Consider the following 27,787-nt stretch of genomic DNA (forward strand, 5'->3'; position numbering starts at 1 on the left):
GTATTGTCACTGCACCTACACATATTGTCACGGCACCTCCACGTATTGTCACGGCACCTCCGCGTATTGTCACGGCACCTCCGCGTATTGTCACTACCACTGTTGGATGGCCTATCTGGTGCACTAGTTACAAAGGTGGACGCACTGATCGTGTTACTCTCATTTGTTTGGGCTCTATATTTTTTTTAAACGATAGTGTTCAGAATTGTTTTGTTCTGTTCTCTAAAATGCACACCAAACGGAACCAATGTGGACCCCATAATAATCCGTGGGCCCCTCCGCATCCATTTATTACTAGTGCCTGGGTTCTGTTTCTAATGCTGACCTGGAACAAACAGAATGTATAACTGGAACTATCACCGTAACCGTCCATGGCCGCCAGCTCGCACACATGGTGTCTGGAAGTTTTCAGGCCCTAATCTGCCCACACACATGCTGTTTTAGTTGTGCTCCATATGACAAAGAGTGGAGAGATGCCCAAATATCATGGGGGCAGTTCATGAAGACTGACGTTCCTCACACTATAGTCTTAATGAAGCACTCGCTGGAGTCCTCCAAGTAATGAATCCGGCACCTCTGGCACCTAGTGTGCTCCGTCACCAGAAATATGCAATATAGTGGCGTAACTTATGATGAACTAGATGGTGGCCTGATTCTAACGCATGTTAGAATATGCATGTCCACATAGTATATTGTCCAGCCACGTAGTATATTGCCCAGCCACGTAGTATATTGCCCAGCCACGTAGTATATTGCCCAGCCACGTAGTATATTGCCCAGCCACGTAGTATATTGCCCAGCCACGTAGTATATTGCCCAGCCACGTAGTATATTGCCCAGCCACGTAGTATATTTCCCAGCCACGTAGTATATTGCCCAGCCACGTAGTATATTGCCCAGCCACGTAGTATATTGCCCAGCCACGTAGTATATTGCCCAGCCACGTAGTATATTGCCCAGCCACGTAGTATATTGCCCAGGGACGTAGTATATTGCGCAGCCGCGTAGTATATTGCCCAGCCGCATAGTATATTGCGCACCAGCGTAGTATATTGCGCAGCCAGGTTTGTCACAGGTTAAAAAATAAAAAAAATATGCATATACTCACCTTTCCGAGGGCGCCCTTGTAGTCCACGGCAGCTTCCGGTCCCAGGGTTGGTATGAGCGCAGGACAGGACCTGTGATGATGTCGCGGTCACATGACTGTGACGTCATGGCAGGTCCTTCTGCCACCGGAACCTGCAACGGAAGATGGCGAGCGGCTACGGAGGGTGAGTATAGCAGGTTTTTGTTTGTTTTTTTTAAAATTATTTTTAACATTACATTTTTTACTATTGATGCCGCATAGGCAGCGTCAATAGTAAAAAGTTGGGGACACACAGGATTAATGGCGGTAACGGAGTGCGTTACCCGCGGCATAACGCAGTCCGTTACCGCCGGCATTAACCCTGTGTTAGCGGTGACCGGAGGGGTGTATGCGGACGCCGGGCACTGACTGCGGGGAGTAAGGAGCGGCCATTTTCTTGCAGACTGTGCCCGTCGTTGATTGGTCGCGGCAGCCATGACAGGCAGCTGCCGCGACCAATCAGCGAATGAATAACCGTGACAGAAGGACAGACAGACGGAAGTGACCCTTAGACAATTATATAGTAGATTGGGCGGGTGGTTGTAGCCATACGCTCTCCCAGCCATGTGATTCCCATATTGGTATGACTGGCATAAAAACACCAAAAAATGCAATATTTTTGTGCAGCTGCTGAGTTATTAACGTGTTTATGCAAGATTTCTGGCGACAGCACCTTAACGAATCCGTCCCCATGTGCTTCACATGTACTTTCCTTCAGGCCCAAAACAGCATGTGACTTATGTCGTTTGTGAGCTATAGGTATTAATATAAATCAAACCTCCTGGGCTGCTTGTTGTAATCAAAATAAAGTCAATGTTTTATCATCAGGAGATTATCACTAGAACACTAGTTGTCTCATGCCATGTGTAACGCCTGCTCTGTTGCTAGGGTCACATTGCGTTAGTGCAATCCGTTTAGCGCTAGCGGATTGCGCTAACGCAATGTTTTTTATGGGGCCGCGTTCGGGGTCGCGGTAACGTCCCCGCTCTCGCAGATTCCCATTAGCGTGAATGGGCGCGTTAACGGCCGCGTTGCACGGCGTTAATTTCGCCGTGCAACGCTGTCCGTTTAACGCGGTCCCATAACGCAATGGGAACCTTAACCCCCCCACACCCCCACTATTGATTGTCAGCTTTCTGCCTATGCACAGTGTTCACAGAAAGCCGCCAATCAGTGGTGTGGGCAGGGTTATACAGAGTTCCGCATTCACAGAACTGCTAGATCTGCAGCAGAGAAAACAGTGATTTTATCAAAACTGCAGCTAGCAGCACAGTAAGTCACATATCACTGGAATTAGGGTCTTTGCACCTACATCATGCTGCTGTCATTACATAGCAGAAACCTGGTGAGGTATTCCTTTTAATGTGTTTGGGTAACCTCAAGCCTCTTCCCTAAAGACAGCAGCTAACTTATTTTACTTGCTTATATAGCACCATCGTATTGCACATAGTTTTACAGACATCATCACCACTGTCCCCATTGGGGCTCATGATCTTGGTTCTATATCAGTATGTCTTTGGAGTGTGGGAGACACAGGAGTATCAAGAGGAAACCCACACAAACACGGGGAGAACATACAAACTCCTTGCAGACGTTGTCCTTTGCGGGCTTCGAACCCAGGAACCCGGTACTAATCCTTGAGCCGCAGTGGTGGCCAGAATCTCTCCCTTTGTCATGTATGCTCAGCTGAGCGTTCTTGTGTATGGATGGTTGGGAGAGATGGCAGTCATCTGAATGCCCAAGTGCAGCAATCCAATGTATGGCCAGCCTACGTAATTCCATTGTGTCTATAGAATATCAATAACTGTGTAAGAGGTGGCTTTCTATACCCGAGGTATGTAGAGTAAGGTGCATGGAAGCCATTCCATAATACATTGGCCTTATTACTGTCTGGGTGTCTCCTTTCCTGCACGGTTGTGCTGGCCGCACATGGCTACATGCTGTGGTTATCAGCCGCAGGCTAGGAGCACACATTATGGTTTTCAGTTTCCTTCTGTTCCAATGCTGCCTGTAGCTTTTCTGATTCTGCACTATGGCTGACTTTCTTTCTTGCCTCTCAGATCGCCCACCACCACATTGCCTCCGTGGAGAAGCAGGCTCTCAGCACCAGTGGATGTCCACTTACTATTCATTGCAAAAATTTCCGAGTGACTCATTTTGTCATTCCACGAGAAAGAGATTGTCATGAGGTGTATTCATCACTGATCAGACTGTCACAGCGAGGTACGTAGACTTCACCTCTGTTTAATCATTACATGCAGTGAGCTGTAGTTTGGGGTGTAAATGTACCTGTCCAACAGCCTCCTCCAGTTGACAAACACTGCCCATGGAGCGCTGTTTATCTATCGGAGGCGGCTGATGGCCGATCGGGTCACATCCTCCTCTACCAGCAGTGGTGAGGAAGGAGAAGAATCTGTAATACTGGTATGTTTGTAAAGGCCTTGAAATCGTGTTAGAAAAGCATACCTGTCATTTCTCCTAATACCAGATTAAAGATGGTCCTGCTGTCCTCATCCATCACAAGTTAAAATTACTTTTATGGCACAAACCAGATTGAAATGTCAAGTTTTTCTTGCACCATACCTTTGCAGCTACTATTGGGCTGTTTTTACTTTTTTTGCTTTCTGCCAGCACCATAGGTACTGGAACTAATTTTCCCTCACTTCCCAGCATGCAGTCCACTTGCTATTGTCATAGGGTTTGAGCCTTCTAGGTTATACCTGCCAGTTTGACAGACAGGCGTACAGAAGCAGAGAGACAGTGCCTCTCACTTCCACTAATTCATCTTGATGTGTGATTACACTTGACAGTAGCAGTGGATGGTAAGTTCCTCCAAAGTGATACATGTTTGTGCTTTTTCAGGCTGAAAACTACATTTTTGGTAACTAGGTACTTTGTAATTTTGCCATTGGTCATCAGATGAGCCTCAGTTTATTGAAATGACTCTGACCATTTATTGCATGGTCTATTTGTAACATACAGGAGATGAATGTTCTTGATCTTTTCTTACCAGTGGCTTTATTCCTGTAGTCTTTGCTCTGTTTTGGTCCTATTCTTCATGTGACTGGACTTGCTGGACCATACAGCTGCTTATACGAGGATTACAAGTCATTTCCTACATGCGTTCCTACGATTCTCTAATAAAGATAATTAAGGTATAAAGTGACATCCAGTCCACATAAAGTATATGATTCTTGTAGTCAACTTGTGGGTCATGGGGTACAGCAGTAGAGCAAAAGCAGAGTCTTAAAGATTTAACATATGGACCCTACATTACCTTATCTTGTAGGACCACCTATGTACTGTTTGATTAGCGCGGGTCTGGCCTCTCGTCTGCTTTCTTTCACAATACCACAGTGAAAACTGTAATGAACGACCATTTCCTTATATGAAGTAAAATAGAAATGATACAAGCATAAAACTAGTGTAAATCCCAACCTGATAAAGCTGGCAGCAGCACCAGACCTGTATGATATTCGATCTGCTGCCTGGCCGGGATTGGGAAATGTGAGACAGATACTAACGTTACTATTCCTTCATATCAGTAAAATGGATGTCATTGTTTTTAAAATGCATTATGGTTGTATGTTTTATCAGTAAAATATGAAGACTTGTACGCCTTCTCCTACAATCCCAAGCCTGATCAGGACGAACGCCTTATGGAGTGGAAGTTAATTGACCTGAAAACGGAATATATGCGAATGGGAATTCCCAATAACTACTGGGTGCTGAGTGACATCAACAAGGATTATAAGGTCTGTACCCTACATAAAGCCATTACTCTTCAGTGTAAAATATTACAGCACAAGTCGGATCGCAGGGAGCAATGACTGAAAAAGAGCCGAGGAGTGTTGGTCAGGTTATATTTTCCATATTGCTGTGTAAAGCGCTGCATTATCTGCTCGTATTGAGCTGGACATGTATACAAAATACTGGACAGGCCTCCTATTGGCTAACAAATAAGGACACTGCGCCTCGTAGGATGTGCAAACCAATGTGACAGGTGAAGGTCACATTAAACGCTCCTCATTTGGTTAGAACTTCAAAAGGTGCTTGAAAATTTGCTCTTTAATAAGTGTCGCATGAATATTATCACATCCGTGTTGTTAGTACACACTTCTAAGGCTACTTTCACACTAGCGTCGGATTCGGCCCGTCGCATTGCGTCGGGCCGAGATTCCGACGCTAGCGTTTGTTGTGCTGCACAACGGGTGCAGCGGATGCATTTCTCCGGCGCATCCGCTGCCCTATTGTGAGGTGCAGGGAGGTGGGGGCGGAGTTCCGGCCGTGCATGCGCGGTCGGAAAAAGCAGTCCGTTGGCTGCAAAAAACGTTACATTTAACGTTTTTTGCTCCCAGCGTTCCGCCACAACACGTCGCAATGCGTCGGTAATGTAACTCTATGGGGCAAAAACTCATCCTGCAAACAACTTTGCAGGATGCGTTTTTTCCCCTAGACGACGCATTGCGACGTATTAAAAAAAAAAAAAAACGCCAGTGTGCAAGTAGCCTAACCAACTAAGGCTAGGTTCACACTGTGTCTGTAAACTTTTAGCCTGCACTATGCATCAGTAAACCTTATCTCTTGATTCACATGTGCAGGAACTCAGGGCAAAAATGTATGTTCTCTGCATGGGAAGAGCAATTACGGTATTTGCTGGCAGACATAGTGGTGGCCTGATCTCCCTTGGCATAATAGGCATGTTGAAATTGCACAGCCCTGATATTTTTTTTAGCCCTACATATCCTTTAGGTGTAAGGCAGCTCGGTGTCTGTGGTTAGCACTCTAGCCTTGCCGCGCTGGGGTCCCAGATTCCCACTAAGGACAGTATGTGCAAGGAGCTTATGTTCTCCTCGTGTTCGTGTGGTTTTACTCCAGTTTCCTCCCACACTCCGAAAATATACGGATAGGGAATTTAGATTGAGCTCCAGTGGGGACAGCAATGGAAATTTCTGTTAAGCGCTACGGAATGTGATGGCGCTATGTAAGAAAAATGAGTTACAACCTGCCTATACACCTAGAAGCACTCCTCCCCCTCCCATCAAAATGTGTATCCTCTTGATATATTGCAGTCATCATATTATACTGTGTACTTACAATTGCTCATCTGGTCTTTCTATTTTATTATTATTATTTTTATAGCGCCATTTATTCCATGGCGCTTTACATGTGAAAAGGGGCAAATATAGACATATACAATAAACATGAGCAAAAAAACAAGGCACTAACAGGTACAGAAGGAAATAGGACCCTGCCCGCAAGGGCTCACAGTCTGCAGGGGATGGGTGAGGTTATCCAGTTAATCTTCTCTTTTCTATTAGGTCTATGACATCACGTGATTAAAAACTGAGGAGCTGAATCCTAAGCTCTATGTGGAAATGTGAGGTCAATTTTCCCTGTATGAGTCATAAGTCACTGCAAAAGTCCTGGCAGGGGGAGGAGGGAGCAGCTGGGTCAGGAAGTGAAGAGGGGAATAATAAATGCAGGGACAAGACTTCCTGTTTCTGCATACACTGCGTGCAGGATTATTAGGCAAGTTGTATTTTCCCGTCTCCCATGACAGCACACCTGAGAGAGGGATCCGCCCAGTCGGGACAGGAAACCTACTGAAATAAAAGGGCGGTACCTCTCCCTCGCTTCAGTTGGGTTTCCTGTCCTGATGGGAACCCTTGTGCTAAACATCACGGCGGTATTGTTGATTGAAGTTCCACTTACCCGCTCCTGTCCCGGTACTGGAAGAACAGGCAGGGCGCCTGTATGCCGGCCTTCAGGAAGCTGGAAGCGCCGTCCGCAGATCCTCCGGGCTCTGGCGCATGTGCGGGCATCAGGTCAGCCATGGTTCGTGGTCCTGGGGCCCTTCTGTGTCTCCCATGCCGCTCTCCCCCTCTGTGAGTAGTCACTTCCGGGCGCGCGGCTGGCGCTGCGCGCAAGGCACGCTGGGTAGGGGCGTGCCTGCGTGACGTCAGAGCCGCGCGCCGGATCCAAGATGGCGGCGCCCATCGCTCCGATCACCGGCATCGTTCCAGGCTTCCCGGTGGGTCTACGGGAGGGGGAGAAGCTATTTCAGGGACCGGAAGAGGCGGTGGGCACGGCGGTTCACCCTATTTAAGGGTGTAAAGACGTAGAAACGCCGCTCACTTCGTTAAGGTCTCCAGAGATGGAGAATACTATGGAGCAGCAGCAGCCTTTACAGCAGCAGCAGCATGAGCCCAGGTCAGGTGATTCACCTGCCCACCAACGTGTTAAAGGCAGCGGACGCTCCAGTGGAAGGAGTAGCAATCGCCCTCGGAGATCTCAGGACTCCTCAACGTCTAGGAGGGATGTGGTCCATGCTCCTATTCAGCCTCAAAATCCGGTACCCTTCATGGTCAGCGGGTGGTGAGTGATCTTCGTGAATGTCACCCTGGTGGTAATGGGCTACATTTTCTGTTTGCTTGGCAAGCGCCGAGGAAGGCTAGCACCAAGTCTAAGAACAAGGAATGTGCCCTCTGTAGCGATCCGTTGACAGCCCAGTGGCAGAAAAGTCTTTGTGCGGATTGTATCCAAAAGACTATCCAGGAGGAGACCCCTGACTTTGCCTCTAGTTTTAGAGCCATGATTAGAGCCGAAGTGGAAGGCTCAGTTAAATCGGCACTTAAAAGAAAGGGTAGTAAGAACCCTGAACTTATTTTAGATTCTGATGTCTCTCCGTCTGATGAGGAATATCAGGAAGAACAGTTATCTCCCTTCCACTCTTCCTCTTTATCCCCTGACTCCTCTTCACATAGCGATGAGGGAGGCCGTCCGTGTTTTCTGACTGAGAACACGGATAAATTAATTAAAGCCGTTAGAGCTTCGATGGGACTTAAAGATGAAAAAGCGGCCAAGTCCTTGGAGGACATTATGTTTGGGGGTTTAGAGGAAAAAAGAAAGCGTACTTTCCCTGTAAATTCCAAGGTAAAAGCCCTTATAGAAAGAGAGTGGAGGAAGCCGGAAAAATCGGGTAATCTGCCCTCGGCTTCTAAGAGACGTTATCACTTTGAGGAGAAGGATTCGGAAATATGGGATAAAGTTCCAAAAATTGATGGTGCAGTTGCTAGGTCCTCTAAAAAATCTTCTCTTCCCTTAGAAGACTCTTGTGTATTAAGAGACCCTCTAGATAAAAAAGCGGACGGGTTCCTAAAACATACCTGGGAGGCAACTGCAGGGGGCTTAAAACCGGCAATCGCCGGAACTTGTGCTGCACGCTCCCTTATAGTCTGGTTACAACAGATAGAAGACCAGCTAAATTCTAAAGTGTCGAGAGAAGACATTCTAACCAATGTAACTTTGGCTAAAGGAGCGGCCGCCTTTATAGCAGACTCATCAGCAGACTCCGTGAGGCTGGCAGCCAGAGCTGCGAATCTATCTAATGCGGCTAGACGTGCTCTTTGGATAAAGGGATGCCCGGGTGATTTGCCTTCAAAAAACAGACTTTGTTCTTTACCATGTGATGGCCATTTCCTTTTTGGACAAAAGTTAGAAGATATTTTGGAGAAAGCAGGGGATAGAAAAAAGGGATTCCCTCGCTTTCCGGTAGACTTTAGACGGCCCTATTTTCGGAGGGGAAAATTTAGTAGGGGTCGCCCCCCGGGAGATAGGAGTTGGGACTCCAGAGACAGGAGAGGATCTGGATATATGTTCAAGGGTCCCTCAACATCGGCGAGGAAGCCCTCCCAATGACGCCAGGCCAGAAGTAGGGGGAAGGCTTTCATCTTTTTTCCCAGCTTGGGTAAAGATCTCCCCCAGTCCTTGGACTCTGAAGGTCATCAAAGATGGCCTAAAAATAAATTTTGTTTATCTGCCACGACAGACTTTTGTGTTAACGCCCCAAAGAAAAACCCCGGAGGAACAGCTCGCCTTGGAAGCAGAGGTATTGGAACTGGTATCAAAACGAGTTCTGGTAGAAGTCCCGGGAGAAGAGCAGGGAAAAGGTTTTTATTCCCCTCTTTTTTTTGATAAAAAAGCCAGACGGGTCGCTAAGAACCATCGTCGATTTAAAAAATCTAAACCGGTCAGTAGTAAACTGCTCCTTCAAAATGGAGTCTGTGAATACGGCGATAAAACTCTTGTTCCCAGGTTGCTTCATGGCAGCCATAGACTTAAAGGACGCCTGCTACCACGTCCCAATCCATCGGGACTACCAAAAATTCCTAAGAGTAGCAGTTTATGTCCAAGGTTGTTTCAGGCACTATCAATACGCTGCCCTCCCGTTCGGCCTGTCAATAGCGCCGAGAATCTTTACAAAGCTAATGTCAGATGTCATGTCCTTCCTCCGGTCTCAGAACGTAGTTATAGTTCCGTACCTGGACGACTTCCTTGTAATGGGGAACTCAGCAGCACATTGTCTGGCGCAAATAAAAGAAGTCATGTCAACGCTAGAGCAGTTGGGGTGGAAAATAAATCTCGCCAAGTCGAGATTGACGCCGGAGCTAGTCCAGTCCTTTCTGGGTTTAGTTCTGGACTCCACACGTCAAATTTGTCTCCTACCAGAAAACAAACTGATCAAAATTCAAAATCTGGTGAAATCAGCAATCCATCACCCCATAATGACGTTAAGAAAGGCAATGTCCCTGTTGGGTTCTCTGACGTCCTGTATTCCTGCAGTAAGATGGGCACAGCTCCATCTAAGACAGTTACAGTGGGAGGTCCTGTCAGCACAGAGGTCTTTAAAAGGGCGTTTAGAGGGGAAGCTTCGCCTTTCGTTAGAGGTAACAGATTCCCTAAAATGGTGGGCCGTGAGAGATCATTTGGCATCGGGGGTTCAGTGGATAACTCCGATAGATCAGATCATCACCACAGACGCAAGCGGTTCAGGATGGGGGGCTCATTTAGGGACTCTCTCGGTTCAGGGATCCTGGTCCCAACTAGAATCACGTCAGGCATCAAATTTAGGAGAGTTACGGGCTGTAGAGAAAGCTATAAAACATTTTCTTCCCATCCTTCAGGGTCACCATACCAGAGTCATGTCAGACAATCACGCAGTAGTCGCATATATCAACCACCAAGGGGGAACGAGATCCCCTTCCCTGATGAAGTCAGCGTCCGTCCTCTTACATTTAGCGGAGCGCCACCTACTATCCTTCTCGGCTCTCCACATAAAGGGAGTCGAGAATACGAAAGCAGACTACCTAAGTCGCAAAATACTGAAACAAGGAGAGTGGTCTTTGAATTCCCGGGTGTTTCAACAGATAGTGCAGGCTTGGGGCTTACCTGTGATAGATTTATTTGCCACCCTAAACAACAGGAAAGTAGAGAATTTCTGTTCTTTAGACCCGAGAGAGAAACCCTTCGCGGTAGATGTTCTCCAAATACAATGGAATTTCAGTCTCGCGTATGTATTTCCACCGATAGCAATGATTCAGACAGTGGTAAGGAAGATCAGAATGGAGCAGGCGAGAGTAATTTTGATTGCTCCATTTTGGCCAAAAAGACCTTTGTTTTCCCTCCTGAGCCAAATGTCAGTGAACGATCCATGGATTCTGCCAGAAATTCCGGACCTGCTTACTCAGGGTCCAATATGCCACTCTCAAGTGAAGGGCTTCCATCTTGCAGCCTGGAATTTGAGAGGGCATTACTGAGTAGGCAGGGGTTTTCACCAGGGTTAGTCTCCACCTTGTTGAAAAGTAGAAAGCCAGTAACATCGAGGATATATGGTAGAACATGGAAAAAGTTTGTAGATTTTTCAGGGCAACCTCTGGGGGATAAGGCGCCTGTAGGTACTATTCTAGAATTTTTACATGCGGGTTTACAACTGGGGTTGGGAACTAATACGCTCAAGGTACAGGTGTCGGCTTTAGGAGCCTTATATAATTGTAATCTGGCCTCCAACAGATGGGTATCCCGCTTTATAAAATCCTGTAGTAGGTCTAGACCAGTAATAATTCAGAGGGTTCCTCCATGGGATTTAAATTTGGTGTTAGAGGCTCTGACTAGTGATCCATTCGAGCCTTTGCAGGAGTCATCAATAAAGATGCTTACTCTTAAGACTGTACTTCTGGTAGCGTTGACATCAGCCCGTAGGGTCAGTGACTTGCAAGCCCTGTCTATCTCCCCTCCTTACACACAAATATTTGATGACAGAGTAGTACTCAGACCAGACCCGGCATACCTGCCGAAAGTAGTTCTTAGATTCCATAAAAGCCAGGAGATTGTATTACCCTCTTTTTTTGTAATAATCCCAAAAATCCAGGGGAAGAGAAATTTCATACACTGGATGTAAGAAGAGCTATTTTGCAATACTTATCTTTGAGTAGTCAGTGGAGGAAAGATCAGTCCTTATTTGTAGCTTTCCTGGGTAGCAGGAAAGGATATGGGGTATCCAAGGGTACTATTGCTACGTGGATTAGGGAGGTCATTTCCTTATCCTATGCTTCTCGTGGTGCCCCGATCCCTGAAGGCATCAAGGCTCACTCCACCAGAGCTGTGGCTACTTCCTGGGCAGAAAAAGCAGAGGTATCGATTGATCAAATTTGTAAGGCTGCTACCTGGTCCTCACCGTCTACCTTCTTTAGACACTATCGACTAGATCTATCCTCCTCAACTGACCTTACCTTTGGTAGAAGGGTGCTGCAAGTGGTGGTCCCTCCCTAAGGTGTTTTTCTCCAAAAATCTCTTAGGTGTGCCGTCATGGGAGACGGGAAAACACCAAGGTTACTTACTGGTAGCCGGTTTTTCCGGAGCCCATGACAGCACCTGTATATTCCCTCCCTTTTTTCACCCTTTGGTGTGCACTTTTAGTTGGGTGTTTTTATTATTATTATAATTTGGTGGTAGATTACCATGTGAACTAACCAAGGGGGCCTCTCATGCTCTGAAAACCAACTGAAGCGAGAGAGAGGTACCGTCCTTTTATTTCAGTAGGTTTCCTGTCCCGACTGGGCGGATCCCTCTCTCAGGTGTGCTGTCATGGGCTCCGGAAAAACCGGCTACCAGTAAGTAACCTTGGTGTTTTGATCACATGATACTTTTTATACATGTTGTCCTACTCCAAGCTGTTCAGGCTTGAGAGCCAACTACCAATTAAGTAAATCAGGTGATGGGCATCATTGTAATGAGGAGGGGTGTTGTCTAATGACTTCAAACCCCTATATAAGGAGTGCTTAATTATTAGGCAACTTCCTTTCCTTTGGCAAAATGGGTCACGAGAGATTTGACGGGCTCTGAAAAGTCCACAATTGTGAGATGTCTTGCAGAGGGAAGCAGCAGTCTTGAAATTGCCAAACTTTTGAAGCGTGATCACCGAACAATCAAGCGGTTCATGGCAAATAGCCAACAGGGTCGCAAGAAGCGTGTTGGGCAAAAAAGGCGCAAAATAACTGCCCATGAATTTAGGAAAATAAAGCGTGAAGCTGCCAAGATGCCATTTGCCACAAGTTTAGCCATATTTCAGAGCTGCAACATTACTGGAGTAACAAAAGGCACAAGGTGTTCGATACTCAGGGACATGGCCAAGGTAAGGAAGGCTGAAAAACGACCACCTTTGAACAAGAAACATAAAGTAAAATGTCAAGACTGGGCCAAGAAATATCTTAAGACTGACTTTTCAAAGGTTTTATGGACTGATGAAATAAGTGACTCTTGATGGGCCAGATGGATGGTCCGAGGCTGGATCAGTAAAGAGCAGAGAGCTCCACTCCGACTCAGATGCCAGCAAGGTGGAGGTGGGGTACTGGTATGGGCTGGTATCATCAAAGATGAACTTGTGGGACCTTTTCTGGTTGAGGATGGAGTGAAGCTCAACTCCCAGACCTACTGCCAGTTTCTGGAAGACAACTTGTTCAAGCAGTCATACAGGAAGAAGTCGGTATCGTTCAAGAAAAACATGATTTTCATGCAGGACAATGCTCCATCACATGCCTCCAACTACTCCACAGCATGGCTGGCCAGTAAAGGTCTCAAAGAAGAAAACATAATGTCATGGCCCCCTTGTTCACCTGATCTGAACCTCATAGAGAACCTGTGGTCCCTCATAAAATGTGAGATCTACAGGGAGGGAAAACAGTACACCTCTCGGAACAGTGTCTGAAGGCTGTGGTGGCTGCTGCTCGCAATGTTGGTCGTAAACAGATCAAGCAACTGACAGAATCTATGGATGGAAGGCTGTTAGTGTCATCATGAAGAAAGGTGGCTATATTGGTCACTAATTTTTGGGGGGTTTTGTCTTTGCATGTTAGAAATGTTTATTTCTACATTTTGTGCAGTTATATTGGTTTACCTGGTGAAAATAAACAAGTGAGATGGGGATATATTTGGTTTTTATTAAGTTGCCTAATAATTCAGCACAGTAATAGTTACCTGCACAAACATATATCCTCCTAAGATAGCCAAATCTAAAAATAACCCACTCCAACTTCCAAAAATATTAAGATTTGATATTTACGAGTCTTTTGGGTTGATTGAGAACATAGTTGTTGATCAATAATAAAAATAATCCTCTAAAATACAACTTGCCTAATAATTCTGCACGCAGTGTAGAGCAGTGAAAAGAAGAATTATCTGGGTAGAAAGGCAAAATGAGCAATTGTAAGTACACCGTGCTATATATAATATGTTGACTGAAATATATTAAGAGGATAACTTATGGGAGGAGGAGGAGGAGGGCTTCTTTATCCTTTTTTAAATTTTTTAAATTGGCTGTTAGCGATTGACAAGTGATCAGCAACACACATTCAGGGGGCTTCTATTTTGATGCCTTGCACTATTTACTGCAGTATCTGGAACATGTGATCAGAGGATCACAGCTTCAAGTCTTGTGGGGGAATAGCCCATCTTTTCCAGTTTGAAAATAAATAAAGCCATAAAATAATAGATTTGGTTTGACCACATCCATAAAAGATAAGTTGTGGCTGTTTGAGACAGATGTCAGCTATATTATATAGCCAGCTTCAGCCGTGTGTGGAGGAAGCGTCGCTCCCGAGCCCTCCCCATACGTGGTCACCCCAGTTTAGGATAGACAGTTACATCCATTTTCAAGGATGGGTTAAAAGTAAAATTAAAAGGAAAAGAACCCATCAGATACATGTGATAAGTGTGTAGTGGAGATAACTGTGCCCTTACAATCTGTTCCTTTTTTACAGGTGTGCAGCACCTACCCAACTTGTCTGGTTGTACCTAAAGAAGCCTCTGAATCCACAATTATTGGCAGCTCAAAGTTCAGGAGCAGGGAGCGGTTCCCCGTGCTATCGTACTATTACAGAGAGAACAATGTGAGTCACATGCCGTACTAACTCTCCCTTATTATGTGCGCTGCCACTTAGCATAGATGTCCTGATCACAAAAAATGGGAAGCTGATATAGTCTGATATTCTCTGCCAGCTACCTACATGTCCCAATATACAGTAGACCCTTCATTTCAGGAATATTACCGTACATGTGTTTTCCTTGAAAATTAGTAACCCCAGGTCAGATAATCAGCAGAGTGGACTGCCAGGAATAGCAATTGTGCTTATGAAGAAACTCCCAGTTATTGAACAGTATAAGGGCGAGTATACAAGTGCCTATTGACTTTCTGTATCATTGATCGACCAACAATAAGTTCAAATAATTTTCCGTATGTAAAAGGGACCTTACAGTACTACGTCTGCTCCTTATATTGCACCCGTGCTAACCAAAATATAGTATTTACATAGCAAAAATACGCAGCGTGTAATATATGGAGAAATCTAAACAATGTTTCATGCAACAATGAGTGCAGAGCCCCGAGGTCATCACCAAAACGTCTTTTATACAGATTAATCAGCCCATTTAATGATTTTTGTATATGTTTCCTCCTCATCTGATTTTTGAGTGCTGGTAACCTTTGTGGAATATACACATATAATTTAAAACAAAATCGTGCAGCAAAAATAAAACAACCTTCTGGAAATTGACTCACCTTTAAAGGGGCTATCTGGGAATTTTGTTTTTTATTTTCTCTTTTGGATTAAGCAGTTATTGGCAGATGATTTTTAACTACCTGCCTGGTCATGATGTTTTCTGGGTTGGAGCAGTCAGAGATAACTCCTGCTTCCTGTGTAGTCGACAGAGCAGCTCCTTCTCTCCCTCTCTGCTCTGTCGACAGGGCGTCACTGTTGACATCATGTGGATTGACAGGTCAGCTTAACACAGCTGGGATCCGTCTGTAAACCAACGAGTCAACAGAGCGGGAGAGGGAGAAGTGCTCTATCGACCTGACATCACAGCATGTGGGAGAATGTCCGGCAGTAGCGGTCTGTGACTGCCCTGAGCCAGGAGAGATCATCACATGGCAGCACAGGTAGATAATCCGCAACTACCTGCTAGGAAGCGCTTAGTCCATATGAAACTCTCCCAGATAGCCCCTTTAAATATGTCCAGTTAATGAAGATCTTATCTGTAGAACCTTAGAGGCAGTTCTGCACGCTGGGCGGTATACACGTGTGGTGGGCTGGTTTTTAGGACATGTGCATGGTTCCTGCTGGGTGTCAGTTTCCTCAGCAGCTTCCTCAAGTGTGCAGCATTGCCTCAATACCCAGCACAAACCCCTGTATATCTGCAGAAGTGACTGCTGGGAGCCTGTGGTCTACCACAACACGTAGTCTGCTGTGTGCCTCCTGTGTATGATCACGAGGAGGCCACCTTATTACATTCTCCCAAATCACCGGACCATAACTAGTGAGGCCATTACTGTCTGCTCAAAGATCATTCCTGAAGAACTCGCTGCATCCACAGTTTAACTCTTCATTACCACGGAATAAGTAAGCTAAGCAAAGAGACGCCGGAATTGAGAAAGAACAGTGATGGAAGGACTGCAGAGAGTGGAAACCATAGCAGCTTTTCTGAGCTTGGCCTTAATGTATCTACACCATTATTGTGTTAGAAACATATATTCATGTTGTGTTTTGTCCCCAGGCTGTGATTTGCAGATGTAGTCAGCCGCTGTCAGGCTTTAATACTCGCTGTGTGGAAGATGAGAAGATGCTCGAGATAATCAGCAAAGCCAACCCAGCCAGTACCTTCATGTATGTGGTAGACACAAGGCCCAAGGTATCAAAGTGCAGAGACCGGATCATGTTTGGGGGTGCACTCTGTTATCCTGTTTGATATTTTCAGGAAACCTTTTCGACAAGATTAAATTCCAATCTGTAGGCCCTGTTCACACTGTGACTGATCCAGGCAAGTTTCTGGGGTCTATTCACCCAGCATAGGCTCTCTAGACCTGTGCCGGGCTTGTATCCATCGGTGTAGTCGACAAGACTTTTTTATGCAGACATCCTGCAATGAAAAAGTGTGTGTGTTTTTTTTAGTGGGAGTTTGAGTGAATTATATGCTTACGTCTATACCTGCAACCAGCTTCTGACCTGTAGTAAGGTGGTAGACGAGGCCTGATGAGTCAAAGCGATCGGTTAAAGTGATCACTGAAGAAATCTAGATACTAAAACGTCTTTCTGGACTTTATTAGAATTTAGCAGTTGGATGGGCTGCCAATCCGCCCTTCGCTCCAGTGCTGCCACGTCTCTGCCACCACTCATCTGACCCTGCAGTCAATCAGTGGCCTCAGTAATCACAGGATTGATGGCCCTGACATCAGTTCTTCTGGGTCGGTGGAGACAGAGGACAGATTCCAGGGGTGAATATAACTTTTTGGTTTCTCTTAAAACCATCCTCTGCCACTGCTAAATTTTAGAAATCGCCATAAAAAAAACCCTTGAAACTTATAAACTCCTTTCCCTCCTAATCAATAGTTTCAGCAATATTTCAATAAGACTTTATAGAAACGTCTTATAAAATGATTGTTTTAGTAAAACAAATCCCAATTCATGTGCAAAATTATGGAATATGAGGGGATCCGTGGCTTAGGTCTTCCCTGTATTTTCAGAACGATCATCAAAAGTAGCCTATTGTTTTTAATCAGATTTTTTTTTTCCCTTTCCTTCTTTTATATTATTATTATTTATCAATGCTTTGTATTATTCAATATTGCAAGCTGCATTAAAAATAAAAACGGAAGTCTTGCAATTTTCATACTGCCCTTCTTTAGACTTTAAATAGGACGTTTCACCGGTTTGAGCATGATAACCTGGCCACGTGATGGAATAGTGGTTCTAGAGCAGTTTTTATGTATTACACTTTACAAATATGTTTGAAGATATTTATCCTTCTTACTTGGCCCTTACAATCCAGAGAGAAGTGCACCAAGCATCCATTGAGCACTATGCTGCAACCAGTGTACAGAGATCAATGGAGTTTTCACATTTAAAAAAAAAAATACCAAAGACATTTTTGCATACCCTGTTAGTGAATTCTTAAGAGTGGATCCTACTTGCAGGATTCTCATCTTTTAGCCAGACTACAAAGTAGTCCTGCATTACCTAGGGAAGCAATTGATTTGAATGAGTGCTATGAAATGCTAGAATTTCAGGATTTCCTTCCCAAATTAGTTATATGTACATGCAGCTATTGGAAAGACAAGTCCAATTATACCTTTAGCTACACAATCTGTTCCTCCGTTACTGAGAAACCAGAATTTAAATCGATGAGCAAATCTGGCTTAAGTGCTTTCTACAGAATGAAGCACTTCCCAAGCCTGTGTCACTCCAGCTCTATTCTCCGCCCAGCGCTGCCGCCTTTTCCTTTACCGACAGCCTCTGTGCAATGTGACTTCAAGCAACAGAGCCATCAGTAAAGCAGGGGAAGGCAGCGCTGGGCGGGGAATAGAGCTGGGGAGACAAGATGCTTGGGAAGTGCTTCCAAGTGTCCGAAGCACTTCAGATTTGCATATCGTTTTTAAATGCAAATTTCTCAGTACCAGAGGAGCAGATTCTCTAGCTAAAGGTATGCCTGGACTTGTGCTAACATTAACTACAAGTGCATATATATAGTTTGGAGACCAAATCCTGCTGACCACCCTGCGGCGGCACTGCAGGAAAATGTAACACTACTAGATTACCCAAAAAATGACTGCTGGTCACTATGTAAGCAGCTTGTTGTCACCTCGCCTTACCAATAGGTAGCAGTTGTGCTTATCAGGAATCGTCTTCTTTGTCTTGCACTAGTGTAAGTGAGCACATAAATATTGGGCGGCTATGTAGATACTGTGCCCACGGGCACACAATCTATGCTCGTCTGACACTACACATCTTATTGAAGTGTGTAAGTGCCGCGGATCTGCAAACAGTCTCATGTGGACATTGGTGTGGTCCTGGCGCATTGTCCCAGGATCTCTGCAGTGTATTCTTGCTATGCACCATTGTGTTATGTGGTGTTAATTACTTGTCTGCACAACTTCCCCCAACAGCTGAATGCCATGGCAAACAGGGCTGCAGGGAAGGGCTATGAAAATGAAGACAACTACCCCAACATCCACTTCCAGTTTATTGGCATTGAGAACATCCATGTAATGCGAGGAAGTCTGCAGAAGCTATTGGAAGGTATGCACATGGCCTGAAAGCCTCTGCGCGTTCACCAGTGATTTCATGTCTACAGGACAAGGTCTCTGGCCATACAAATACATTTACACAAATCTACAATTGGTATAAACATTTATTTTGTAATTTGTTGAAAATGCAAAATTAAGGAAAAAGCATTAAATATGCAAATGGCCACAAATTTCACCTGCATCAGCACAAACTGGAAAGCTGTAGTGTTGTATTACTGTCTGTGGAATGTAGCCTTGTCCCAACATGAAGACACCTGCCACCCCTCCCCCATGGCCCTATGGACAAGGTCTCATTGATATTTATTATAATGTAGATTTTTTTTTTTATTTTTTTTTTTGGTTAACCCATTGATCATACACCTTTCATATATACAGCCAGCAGCTGCATGTATTTCTCCCATGAGAACAAAGGATTGGGCATGTTCAAAACCAGGAAAGGTCCCTCTGGAAATGGAGCTGCACGGCTCTGCACACTGCGTAGTGACTGCTGCAGGGTCCTGCAGATCAGCTCCTATTCTCTTCAATAGGAGCTGAGAGCTTCAGACTCTGGCATCAGATGCTACAGTGTACGGAGCCGCGCCGTTCAGCTCCATAAGCTGTTTACATTGGACTGCCGACAAAGGTGATAACAGCTGATCGGTGGGGGACGATTAAAGCAATGGACATCCCCTTTAAGATGCTGGATCATGTAAGACTCCTGCCCTCATACGGAAGGATGCTGATGCTGGGGTCCTTATTCGGCCATTATTAGGATTCTAGCAGTTAGATCCTCCATCCCTGACTACTGCAGATATCCTGAGGACTGCCGTACGGTCACCTATGGAAGTTACTGGGAGCCTTCTGCTGTAGATCGTTCATTGAGGGGTCTGCTGCACAGGAGTCTAACGCTGTCACACTTGGGATAAATCACCGTTGCAATGAACAGTGACCCCCATTGCTCGTGTATATGTGTCAGAGCTCTGGTGGCTTCTACCTGTGGCCCAATATTCTCATAGTGCAGCTTGAGGAGCCCACGCATTACTGCCTGAACTTTGCTACTTCCCTTTAAGCCTTCTACAACTGTGCTAACTAGGCGAGAAAGTATGGGATTATAATATCCTGATGCGCCAAAATTCCACACACCTCGTCTGTGTATTTAATCAGGCTTGGAAATTAGTGATCATTAGTCAAGTGGGATAAATACGGATATTGATTTATTTTGTCCTTCCTCTTCTTTACTCTCCTGCAGTCTGAAAAATGGATAAATGCAAGAGTTTAAGAGGAAGCTCAGTCTATGAATTATTGCTTAATTATTATACAGCTATATTGTATACCACTAATGAGACTTGCGAATTGGCCGGTGGGCTACTTACGTGGTATGTTACCTAAGTGGCCAGTCGTCCTGGATATCAAATGCAATATTGATGCATAAATTGTTGGGTATGTTCTTAGCTTGTGTTTGTGGGTTTGACTTTTGCATGATGTGTTTGTTTTCTTACTTGTATACCTTTGATATCCTTTACATGAACATGTGTTGTCTGGGGGAGAGTGCAGGCATCTCTCTCCAAATTACGCTGCTATCATTCTGGATTTGCAATGTTTGTTATACACTTTGTTCACAATTAGTAGGCAATTTGTATTTTTGATGATTAATTTTTATTACTGAACATCTTCCGTGCTGTCACTCCAAAAGGTTAAACCTGAATATTTAAGGAAGTTAAGTGAGCTTTTGTCTTTCTTATGAGAATATCTGCGTACAGAATTATTGGGCAACTACAAGGGCTCATTCAGACGTCAGATGTTCTGGTAAGAGTGCTATCCTTGGTTTTCATGGATGGAACTCTTACCTGTCATGATCTGTAGGGCTATTCACATGTTCGACATTTTTCCAGTCTTTGGAATATCATGGGGGACATGTCCCTTTATTATCCCGATCATCTTTTCATAATCGGTAATGCAAGTCTGAGACTAAAAAAAAATAAAAATAAAACTGCACTCAGATGCCATTCGAGGGCTGTCCGATTTTCACAGGCTGTAACATAGGAGTAAGTGGAGAAGCTTTGTTTCTGGAAACAAAAAGTCATAAACTCCATTCATAGTCTGTTAGTTTCTTAATCTGTTCTCAATCTGCTTTTTGGGCAGCACCAGCCTCGGCCTCCCAAAGACTGTTCAGAGGGATGGACTGTTTTCCTTCACTGTGCATGTCCTACCCATTTATAGAGGGCCAACACATTTTCCAGAGGGTTTAGGACAGGTCAGAATGGGGGTTATGCCATTATTCTTTCATCTTCACTGGCCGCCTAGCAGTGGAGACATTAATGCTGTGATGGAGCATTGTCCTGCACAGAAATCATGGCTTTCTTGAAAGCTGCAGACTTTTTCCTGTTCCACTGCTTAAGGAAAGTGTCTTATAAAAACTGTCAGTAGGTTTGGGAGTTGATTTTGAGTCCATCTACAGCCTTAAAAGCTCATCTTTAATAATACCAGCCCATAGCTGTATCCCACCCCCCCAACCGTGCTGGCATCTGAGTTGAAGTGGAGGTCTGTGCCCATTACTGTTCAGCCATGGCCCATCCGCTGGTGTGTCAAGAGTTCCACTCAAATCCTCAATCCATAAAACCTTTGAACTATCTGTCGGCAGATATTTCTTGGCCCAGTCTTGACATTTCAACCTCGGTGTTTCGTTCAGTGGTGATGGGGTTTCAGCCTCCCTTACCTCAGCCATGTCTCTGAGCACCTTGTTCTTCTGGTCACTTCAGGGAGGTTACAGTTCTGGAATATCTAGACAACGAAATGGACTGGCTCCACCTAAATTGTGGATGCCCACAGACACTGCAAAGTGGCATGGGTCTTGGTGGAATGCTCCAACCTAAATGCCTACACAGGGTAAGGACCGGTAGGGTAAAGATGAAGCAAACCACCGCCTAAAGTAGTGCAAGGACGTATTATGCCATGTAAGTGCAAAGAATGATATGCATGTCTGAGCGGAGTGCACCGTAGAGGTTCTGGAAATACCATCAAAACAGTATAATATATAGAGAAATACTCTTAAGGTACCGTTACACTAAACGATTTACCAACGATCACGACCAGCGATACGACCTAGCTGTGATCGTTGGTATGTCGTTGTGTGGTCGCTGGAGAGCTGTCACACAGACAGCTCTCCAGCGACCAACGATGCCGAAGTCCCCGGGTAACCAGGGTAAACATCGGGTTACTAAGCGCAGGGCCACGCTTAGTAACCCGATGTTTACCCTGCTTACCATTGTAAATGTAAAAAAAAAAAAAAAAAAACAGTACATCCTTACATTCCGGCGTCTGTCACGTCCCCCGCCGTCACCTTCCCGCACTGACTGTCAGCGCCGGCCGTAAAGCAGAGCACAGCGGTGACGTCATTACGTCACTGCTGTGCTCTGCTTTACGGCCGGCCGGCGCTGACACAGTCAGTTCGGGAAGCGGACGCCGGGGGACGTGACAGACACCGGAATGTAAGGATGTACTGTTTTTTTTTTTTGTTTGTTTTTTTTTTTACATTTACAATGTTAACCAGGGTAAACATCGGGTTACTAAGCGCGGCCCTGCGCTTAGTAACCCGATGTTTACCCTGGTTACAAGTGAACACATCGCTGGATCGGCGTCACACACGCCGATCCAGCGACAAAATAAAGTTCTGGCCTTCTAGCTCCGACCAGTGATGTCACAGCAGGATCCTGATAGCTGCTGCGTGTCAAACACAACGAGATCACTATCCAGGACGCTGCAACGTCATGGATCGCTATCGTTATCGTTCAAAAGTTGCTCAGTGTGAAGGTACCTTTACTACTACTTACTCATGTGCACTGAGATGAGGATTGGAACAAACACCTTTTTCCTTGAAGTTGTGAAATATGACAGCACTGAAGAATAATGGCTTCCTGGTCGCTTCATGTTTGATACACCTCAAATCCTTGACAGTTAATGTGTATCTCTTTTTTTTTTTTTTTTTTTCTCAACACGTTTTTTCGTGACCCTGTTGACTATTTGCAACAACACGTTTGGTTCTTTGATCCCCCAATATCTTAGCAATTTCAGAGCGCTGCATCCCTCTTCTATGACTTGTAAGAATTTCTGACATTCTGGAGTCCAGTAAAGCTCGTTTTAGACCCATTTTGGCTGAGGAAAACAAGCTGCCTAATAATTCTGCACACCTTTTATAAAGGGTGTTGTATCCTTAGGCCTCACCCTCCTCATTACACAAATACATATCAGCTGATCTTCTTCATCCAATATATTCAGGTTTATACAGCTTGGAGACGGAAAATCTGCATAAAAATGAAGATACGGTAAAAATGCTCATTTGCCTGATGACTCTGCACACAGGGAATGTCCCCAGCACGTGGATACATGGCTCTGTCACTAGACAAGTCAAGAGTACAGTCTATATATTTTTTGTTTCTGTTTGGGGTCTCTCTATTTTTGGTATATGGAATAGTGAAGCGGGCTCCTCTACTCCATATAGTTGCAGTAAAATCTGTGTGCCACACGTTTTTTTTTTTTTTTACAAGGATAAGTCATTAGTGGCATCTGCAAACTCGAACATTTCGATTTCTTAAGGCTACGTTCAGACTAGCGTTGTGCGCCGCTGCGTCGGCGACGCACAACGCACCAAAAAACGCGGCAAAACGCATGCAAAAACGCTGCGTTTTGCGACGCGTGCGTCGTTTTTTGCCGAAAATCGGACGCAAGAAAAATGCAACTTGTTGCGTTTTCTTGGGCCGACGCTTGCGGCAAAAAAGACGCATTTGTCGCAAAACGCAACAAGCAAAAACGCATGCGTCCCCCATGTTAAACATAGGGGCGCATGACGCGTGCGTCGCCGACGCACACTAGCACAACGCTAGTCTGAACGTACCCTCAGTGATTGCTTTGTGCTACCACTGGGATATGTTCACTTTGTCTTTTTTCCCCACCATTCTTTGTGCAAAAAGTGCCAGAAAAAACGCTGAGAAAACACTCAAAAGGACGGAACGATTCTTTTCTACGTAAAAGCTTTTCATATGTTTAGGCTTTTAAACATCTCTTAAGCACTTCAGACACAAAGGCGTAAAAGCCTTGAAAAGTCGTAAGTTTTGCGCAAATGGTTTTTTTTTCTTTTTTTGTTTGTGAGTACGTGGCCATGTCTGCCCATCAAATTCAAAGACCTTTTCCGTACATTGTGCACATTTTTCCCCCACTGGTGCAGCGTTTGTGGCACAGACAAATGCTGCTGTATGAATGTTCCCTAACCATGATGGTCACTAACCAAGAGCTGAGTTCAGGGGACCCTTGTTACTTTAATTTGCGCTTTGGTAAAATATCTGCAAAACACGATTTCTAGAAAGGTAGACCTAGCCACCAAGAGTTTAAGAAAGAGAAGTCACACAGAAGTTATATATATTTTGATCTCCTCTCTATGGAGAATTATGTTAACGGTAGTTTGTTTTGAATCCTTTAGCTTGTGAACTGAAGAATCCGACCATGAGCAGTTTCCTTACAATCTTGGAAAACTCCGGTTGGCTGCGGCACATAAAAGCCGTATTGGACGCTGCCGTTTTTCTAGCAAAGGTATACGACGTGCTTTTTCTTTTGTCATGTGTATTACCTTCATATTAAATGATGTAAACGGTGTGAACGTTAGAACTACTAATATACTGACGGTCGCTGTCATATTACATAAAAATATAATTAATTCAAAATTTAAAAAAAATAATCCGTTCTTCACCTTTTCCAGTTCCGTAATATTCTCACTTGGCTTTTAGAAAAACTAATGATCGGAATGTGGTTGCTATGGGAACACCACTGTTCCGTGATTAGTTCTCGGTTTCGCCGTTGTCCCCTTGTGTGACTGATTTTATTTGACACACTATTGATTTACCTATAATGTTGCTACTCTGTCACTGTGGTTCCCCGTCTCCCAGTTCAAGAGAAACATGGAATGGTTTCTATCTTTTTATATCGGAGACTCGCACTGTTGTATCCATGTAACAACAGCCAGTAATAATGCTCTGCTGGTAAAGACGGCGTTGCTGACGGCCTCATCGACCTGCTTTCTTCTCGCTAATGGTTTCCTTCATGATGAAAATTGGAGCCGCAGTGATGGAGGGTTATTAAAAAGTGGCAATGCTGGAAGTGGCTATATCCAGCTGTAATAAGGGCCGTTCTGGACCTTAAAACCTAGCAGATGAGCCTGAGAATGTAGAGATTAAATTAAAGGGGTACTCTACTCCGAGAAAGGGGTGGCATATTGCTAGGATATGCCATCACTTTATAACCTGGGTGGTCTCTCCTCTGGGACTCTATCAATAAACAGGATGATACGCAGAGTGATAATGAATGAATGGACCACCCCATAAACTCCAGTTTTCCCCATGTGCTTGAATGGAGCTGAGCTGGAGTGTGTAACCTGTTAATGTGCCATAACTTGCTGACACTTTTAATGTTTTCTATCTTGTTCTTGACAGGCGGTTAAAGATGATAATACCAGCATCCTGGTTCACTGCTCAGATGGTTGGGATCGCACAGCACAAGTATGTTCATTAGCTAGTCTTCTTCTTGAACCATTCTACAGAACCGTTAAAGGATTCTTGGTAAGACCGCTCACTGTTTTACGTTTTGCTTTTGCCCAATTTTTCAGTTCCATAACCATGTATTAAGGCACACATACACTTAGAGGGAATCTGTCGTGTGGTTTTGCCACCTATTCTGCTAACAGAATAATTTAAAGAGCAAAGATGATGATTACAGTGATGTCGCTTACAATAATAATTTTCTCAGTAAGAGATTATTACTAGCTGACTAGTAAACCTGCTGCCAGGTAGTCCTCCATATTCATGAGCTCTTTAGAACTCTGCCCCCAAAACTGATTGGCAGATTTCTGCCTATGCACGGTGTACATAGAAAGCTGCCAACCTATGTGAGTCGTACTGAGCTCAGCATTCAGAGAACTGGTAGATCTGTAGAAGATTAAATCTGCATCAAACGGCCCAGAAGACGACACAATGCTGTAATCCGGGACTCTGACTATAAATTATCCTGCTCTCAGATGGTGTAGCAAACACTTACACACACACACACTTACACACACACACACACACACTTACACACACACACACACACACACTTACGCACACACACACACACTTACGCACACACACACACACACTTACGCACACACACACACACTTACGCACACACACACACACACACTTGCGCACACACACACACTTACGCACACACACACACTTACGCACACACACACACACACACTTACACACACACACACACACACTTACACACACACACACTTACGCACACACACACACACTTACGCACACACACACACACACTTACGCACACACACACACACTTGCACACACACACACTTACGCACACACACACACACTTACGAACACACACACACTTACGCACACACACTTACGCACACACACACTTACGCACACACACTTACACACACACACACACTTACACACACACACACTTACACACACACACACACACTTACACACACACTCACACACTTACACACACACACTTACACACACACACTTACACACACACACACACTTACACACACACACACACACACTCACACACACTTACACACACACTTGGTTCACCAGTAGACGACACAATGCTGTAATCCGGGGCCTCTGACTATAAATTATCCTGCTCTCAGATGGTGTAGCAAACACTTACACACACACACTTACACACACACACTTACACACACACACGCACACACACACACACACACTTGCACACACACACTTACACACACACACTTACACACACACACACACACTTACACACACACACACTTACGCACACACACTTACACACACGCACACACACTTACACACACACACACTTACACACACACACACACTTACGCACACACACTTACACACACACACACTTGCACACACTTACACACACTTACACACACACACACGCACACTTACACACACGCACACTTACACACACGCACACTTACACACACGCACACTTACACACACGCACACTTACACACGCACACTTACACACGCACACACGCACACTTACACACACGCACACACACACGCACTTACACACACACACACACACACTTACACACACACACACACACTTACACACACACACTTGCGCGCGCACACACACACACACACACACACACTTACGCACACGCACACACACGCACACACACACTTGCACACACACACTTGCACACACACACACACACTTACACACACACACACACACACACTTACACACGCACACTTACACACACGCACACTTACGCACACGCACACTTACACACACGCACACTTACACACACGCACACACACACTTACACACACACACACTTACACACACACACTTACACACACTTACACACACACACTTACACACACACACACGCACACTTACACACACACGCACACTTACACACACACGCACACTTACACGCACACACACTTACACACACACACGCACACTTACACGCACACACGCACACTTACACACACACTTACACGCACACTTACACACACACGCACACTTACACACACGCACACTTACACACACGCACACTTACACACACGCACACTTACACACACGCACACACACACTTACACACACACACTTACACGCACACGCACGCACACACACACACTTACACACACTTACACGCACACGCACGCACACACACACACTTACACACACACACACACACACACTTACACACGCACACTAACACACACGCACACTTACACACACGCACACTTACACACACGCACACTTACACACACGCACACTTACACACACGCACACTTACACACACGCACACTTACACACACGCACACTTACACACACACGCACACTTACACACACACGTACACTTACACACACACGTACACTTACACACACTTACACACACACTTACACGCACACACACACACGCACGCACACACACACACTTACACGCACACACACACACTTACACACACACGCACACTTACACACACACGCACACTTACACACACGCACACTTACACACACGCACACTTACACACACGCACACACACACACGCACACTTACACACACGCACACACACACACGCACACTTACACACACGCACACACACACACACGCACACACACACTTACACGCACGCACACACGCACACACACACTTACACGCACGCACATGCACGCACACACACACACTT

The 27,787-nt window shown here is 45.0% G+C and overlaps 1 protein-coding gene across 2 annotated transcripts in view; it reads left to right on the top strand.

Annotated features, from left to right (window-relative positions):
• MTMR8 (myotubularin related protein 8) overlaps positions 1-27,787 on the top strand; it is a 48,342-nt gene that overhangs the window by 1,555 nt on the left and 19,000 nt on the right. For both annotated transcript variants that reach the window (XM_069747205.1, XM_069747206.1), the window contains exons 3-9: positions 3,187-3,349; positions 4,724-4,881; positions 14,224-14,352; positions 16,016-16,150; positions 18,402-18,534; positions 23,995-24,104; positions 25,001-25,126. In XM_069747205.1, coding sequence (XP_069603306.1) covers positions 3,187-3,349; positions 4,724-4,881; positions 14,224-14,352; positions 16,016-16,150; positions 18,402-18,534; positions 23,995-24,104; positions 25,001-25,126 — 954 coding nt within the window. The remainder of the gene's footprint in view (positions 1-3,186; positions 3,350-4,723; positions 4,882-14,223; positions 14,353-16,015; positions 16,151-18,401; positions 18,535-23,994; positions 24,105-25,000; positions 25,127-27,787) is intronic.

Source organism: Ranitomeya imitator, chromosome 2, assembly GCF_032444005.1.
Source record: "Ranitomeya imitator isolate aRanImi1 chromosome 2, aRanImi1.pri, whole genome shotgun sequence".
Classification (NCBI taxonomy): Eukaryota; Metazoa; Chordata; class Amphibia; order Anura; family Dendrobatidae; genus Ranitomeya; species Ranitomeya imitator.